Consider the following 5,000-nt stretch of genomic DNA (forward strand, 5'->3'; position numbering starts at 1 on the left):
ATGATGTAATGATCGATGACATCATGCTGACCCAGCGTTTCCTGTGTCAGGTCACAGCTGTGGGCGGAGCCAGCGTCACCGCGTCCAACATGGCCGCCACCAACGGACTGCTGCACCTTATCGATCAGGTTGGATTACTGATCATCTCTCCTGCAGTATTCCTTCCTTCCTTCCTTCCTTTATTCCTTCCTCCCTTCCTTCCTTCTTTCCTTCCTTCCTTCCTTTATTCCTTCCTTCCTTCCTCCATCCCTTCCTTCCTTCCTTCCTTTATTCCTTCCTTCCTTCCTCCATCCCTTCCTTCCTTCCTTTATTCCTTCCTCCCTTCCTTCCTTCTTTCCTTCCTTCCTCCCTTCCTTCCTTCCTTTATTCCTTCCTTCCTTCCTCCATCCCTTCCTTCCTTCCTTTATTCCTTCCTCCTTTCCTTCCTTCCTTTCTCCATCCCTTCCTTCCTTCCTTCCTTCCTTTATTCCTTCCTCCCTTCCTTCCTTCTTTCCTTCCTTGCTCTCTTTCTTCCTTCCTTCCTTCTTCCTTCCTTCTTTCCTTCCTTGCTCTCTTTCTTCCTTCCTTCCTTCCTTGCTCTCTTTCTTCCTTCTTTCCTTCCTTGCTCTCTTTCTTCCTTCCTTCCTTTGCTCTCTTTCTTCCTTCTTTCCTTCCTTTGCTCTCTTTCTTCCTTCTTTCCTTCCTTTATTCCTTCCTTCCTCCCTCCATCCCTTCCTTCCTTCCTTCCTTCCTCTCTTTATTCCTTCCTTCCTCTCTTTCTTCCTCCCTTCCTTCCTTTATTCCTTCCTCCCTTCCTTCCTCCCTTCCTTCCTTCCTTCCTCCATCCCTTCCTTCCTTCTGTGCTTCCTTCCTTCCTTCCTCTCTTTATTCCTTCCTTCCTTCTTTCCTTCCTTCCTTCCTTTATTCCTTCCTCCCTTCCTTCCTCCCTCCTTCCTTCCTCCCTCTCCTCTAATATATTCTCTCTAAAAAAAGAATCTGATCAGAGCAGATGAAGGAGTTATTCATCATATGAAGTTGAGATGATGTCATGAAGATGTAATGATGATGTCATGATGATGTCATGATGATGTAATGATGATGTAATGATGATGTCATGATGATGTAATGATGGTTTATTGTCTCTGTGCTTTCTGTCCTTCAGGTTTTGGTTCCTGACAGGAAGTTGAGTGAAGGCCTGCTGGCGACGCTCGCTCTCAGACCCGACTTCTCTCTCTTCAGATCGTTTCTCATCGTACGAACAAACGTCCGCTCTCAGTTTTAACTCTGCCGCATCACTTCCTGTTTCCTGTCTGCTCACCGCTTCTTGTTCCCGTGCAGGAGTACAACCTGACGGAGGAGATCGAGCACAACGAGGAGTTCACCGTGTTCGCTCCGACCGACGCCGCCATCACTCACTTCCTCCAGGAAACAGGGGCGACCGCTCTGGTACAGGAAACGCCACATGACTGCTTTTATTCTGAAAGTCTGAAAGTCCTCATTAACAAAATAAAGTTCTGTTTTAGTTTATTTTCTGTCACATTTACATTTCTACCAAATAACACTCATCATTTATAGAGTTATTAACCCTCCTGGTGTCCTCGAGTCAAGGAAGGAAGGGAGGAAGGAAGGGAGGGAGGAAGGAGGGAAGGGAGAAAGGAAGGAAAGAGAGTAGGAAGGATGTAGGAAGGAAGTTAGGAGGGAGGGAGGAAAAAAAGAAAGGAAGGAAGGACGGAGGAAAGAAGGAAGGAAAGAAGGTAGGAGAGAGGGAGGAAAGAACGGAAGGAAAGGAGGAAAGGAAAGAAGGAAGGAAGGAAGGTGGGAGAGAGGGGGGGGGAAGAAGGAAGGTAGGAGGGAGGGAGAAAGGAAGGGAGTAAAGAAGGACAGAGGAAAGAAGGGAGGGAGGGAGGAAGGAAAGAAAGGAAGGAAGGAAAGAAGGACAGAAGGAAGGAAGAAAGGAAGGAAAAAAGGAAGGAAGGAAGGTAGGAGAGAGGGAGGGAGGGAGGAAAGAAGGAAGGTAGGAAGGAGGGAGAAAGGAAGGGAGTAAAGAAGGACAGAGGAAAGAAGGAAGGGAAGAAGGTAGGGGGGAGGAAAGAAAGGAAGGAAGGAAAGAAGGACAGAAGGGAAGGAAAGAAGGAACAGTCAAAACAGGAAGTTTAAAGTTATTTTTTACATTTGATGATTTTTAAGGTTTTTATTTTTAAACATGACAAACAGCTGAAAGTAAAGATTGATCCTCTCAGAACAAACTGAACGATGATCTTTATATTAATAAGAATAAAAGTTTAAATGAAGTGAACTCAGTGGAATGAGCTGTGACTGGTTGCTTGTCCTCAGGATGTGAATACCACTCGTTACCACCTGGTGGCGTCGCAGCGTCTGCTGAGGACCGACCTGCAGCCCGGCGGATACAAACACACGCTGCTGGGGTTCTCCTACCAGCTGGGCTTCTACCCTCGAGACGGGAAGGTAACCCTAGACCTGACCCTGACACAGGAGGGTAACCCTAACCCTGAGACAGGAGGGTAACCCTAACCCTGAGACGGGAAGGTAACCCTAACCCTGAGACAGGAAGGTAACCCTAACCCTGAGACGGGAGGGTAACCCTAACCCTGAGACAGGAAGGTAACTCTGACCCTGAGACAGGAGGGTAACCCTAACCCTAACCCTGAGACAGGAGGGTAACCCTAACCCTGACCCTAGAGACAGGAGGGTAACCCTAGACCTGACCCTGAGACAGGAGGGTAACCCTAGACCTGACCCTGAGACAGAAGGGTAACCCTAACCCTGACCCTGAGACAGGAGGGTAACCCTAACCCTGACCCTGAGACAGGAAGGTAACCCTAACCCTGAGACAGGAGGGTAACCCTGACCCTAGAGACAGGAGGGTAACCCTAGACCTGACCCTGAGACAGGAGGGTAACCCTAGACCTGAGACAGGAGGGTAACCCTAACCCTGACCCTGAGACAGGAGGGTAACCCTAACCCTGACCCTGAGACAGGAGGGTAACCCTAACCCTGAGACAGGAGGGTAACCCTAACCCTGACCCTAGAGACAGGAAGGTAACCCTAACCCTGACCCTGAGACAGGAAGGTAACCCTAACCCTGAGACAGGAGGGTAACCCTGACCCTGAGACGGGAGGGTAACCCTAACCCTGAGACAGGAGGGTAACCCTAACCCTGAGACAGGAGGGTAACCCTGACCCTGAGACGGGAGGGTAACCCTAACCCTGAGACAGGAGGGTAACCCTGACCCTGAGACAGGAGGGTAACCCTAACCCTGACCCTGAGACAGGAGGGTAACCCTAACCCTGAGACAGGAGGGTAACCCTTACCATGGTATAATAACCTGACTGAGTGTGTGTGTGTGTGTGTGTGTGTGTGTGTGTGTGTGTGTGTGTGTGTGTCCTGCAGCTGTTTGTGAACGACGCTCAGCTGAACGTGTCTAACATCCTGAGCGGTAAAGGAGTGATTCACGGCCTGTCAGCTGTTCTGCAGATCATCAGGAATCGCTGTGATGACGCCACGTATCAGAAAGTCATGGTAAACCCAGCAGAACCTTTACTTCCTGTTAACACCCAGCAGAACCTTTACTTCCTGTTAACACCCAGCAGAACCTTTACTTCCTGTTAACACCCAGCAGAACCAGAACCTGTTCTTCCTGTGGTTCATACTCAGCAGTAGTTGAGTCAGGATGTGTCTAACAGAGTGTTTCTCCTCTCAGGGTCCGTGTCTGGACTGTGTGTTCCCACGAAGTGAAATCTGCCCGTCTGACTCCGTTCTAGACGTAAGACTCCTGACACTCAGTCCACACATGTAGTATCTGCCTCTACAACACACACACACACACATGTATCTGCCTCTACAACACACACACACATGTATCTGTCTCTACAACACACACACATGTATCTGCCTCTACAACACACACACACACACATGTATCTGCCTCTACAACACACACACACATGTATCTGTCTCTACAACACACACACATGTATCTGCCTCTACAACACACACACACACACATGTATCTGCCTCTACAACACACACATGTATCTGCCTCTACAACACACACACATGTATCTGCCTCTACAACACACACACATGTATCTGCCTCTACAACACACACACATGTATCTGCCTCTACAACACACACACACACATGTAGTATCTGCCTCTACAACACACACACATGTATCTGCCTCTACAACACACACACACATGTATCTGCCTCTACAACACACACACATGTATCTGCCTCTACAACACACACACATGTATCTGCCTCTACAACACACACACATGTATCTGCCTCTACAACACACACACACATGTATCTGCCTCTACAACACACACACATGTATCTGCCTCTACAACACACACACATGTATCTGCCTCTACAACACACACACACACATGTATCTGCCTCTACAACACACACACACACACATGTATCTGCCTCTACAACACACACACATGTATCTGCCTCTACAACACACACACACACATGTATCTGCCTCTACAACACACACACACACACATGTATCTGCCTCTACAACACACACACACACACATGTATCTGCCTCTACAACACACACACACACATGTATCTGCCTCTACAACACACACACACACATGTATCTGCCTCTACAACACACACACACATGTATCTGCCTCTACAACACACACACATGTAGTATCTGCCTCTACAACACACACACATGTATCTGTCTCTACAACACACACACACACACATGTATCTGCCTCTACAACACACACACACACACATGTATCTGCCTCTACAACACACACACACACACATGTATCTGCCTCTACAACACACACACATGTATCTGTCTCTACAACACACACACACACACATGTATCTGCCTCTACAACACACACACATGTATCTGCCTCTACAACACACACACACACACATGTATCTGCCTCTACAACACACACACATGTATCTGCCTCTACAACACACACACATGTATCTGCCTCTACAACACACACA

General features: G+C 48.1%; 1 protein-coding gene across 1 annotated transcript in view; it reads left to right on the plus strand.

Moving 5' to 3' along the window:
• Nucleotides 1-5,000, plus strand: part of stab2 (stabilin 2) — a 66,403-nt gene that overhangs the window by 36,324 nt on the left and 25,079 nt on the right. The window contains exons 32-37 of the mRNA XM_053313852.1: nucleotides 51-128; nucleotides 1,142-1,231; nucleotides 1,318-1,425; nucleotides 2,314-2,445; nucleotides 3,392-3,520; nucleotides 3,702-3,764. Of these exons, the coding sequence (XP_053169827.1) occupies nucleotides 51-128; nucleotides 1,142-1,231; nucleotides 1,318-1,425; nucleotides 2,314-2,445; nucleotides 3,392-3,520; nucleotides 3,702-3,764 (600 nt within the window). The remainder of the gene's footprint in view (nucleotides 1-50; nucleotides 129-1,141; nucleotides 1,232-1,317; nucleotides 1,426-2,313; nucleotides 2,446-3,391; nucleotides 3,521-3,701; nucleotides 3,765-5,000) is intronic.

This window comes from Scomber japonicus, chromosome 23, assembly GCF_027409825.1.
Source record: "Scomber japonicus isolate fScoJap1 chromosome 23, fScoJap1.pri, whole genome shotgun sequence".
Classification (NCBI taxonomy): domain Eukaryota; kingdom Metazoa; phylum Chordata; class Actinopteri; order Scombriformes; family Scombridae; genus Scomber; species Scomber japonicus.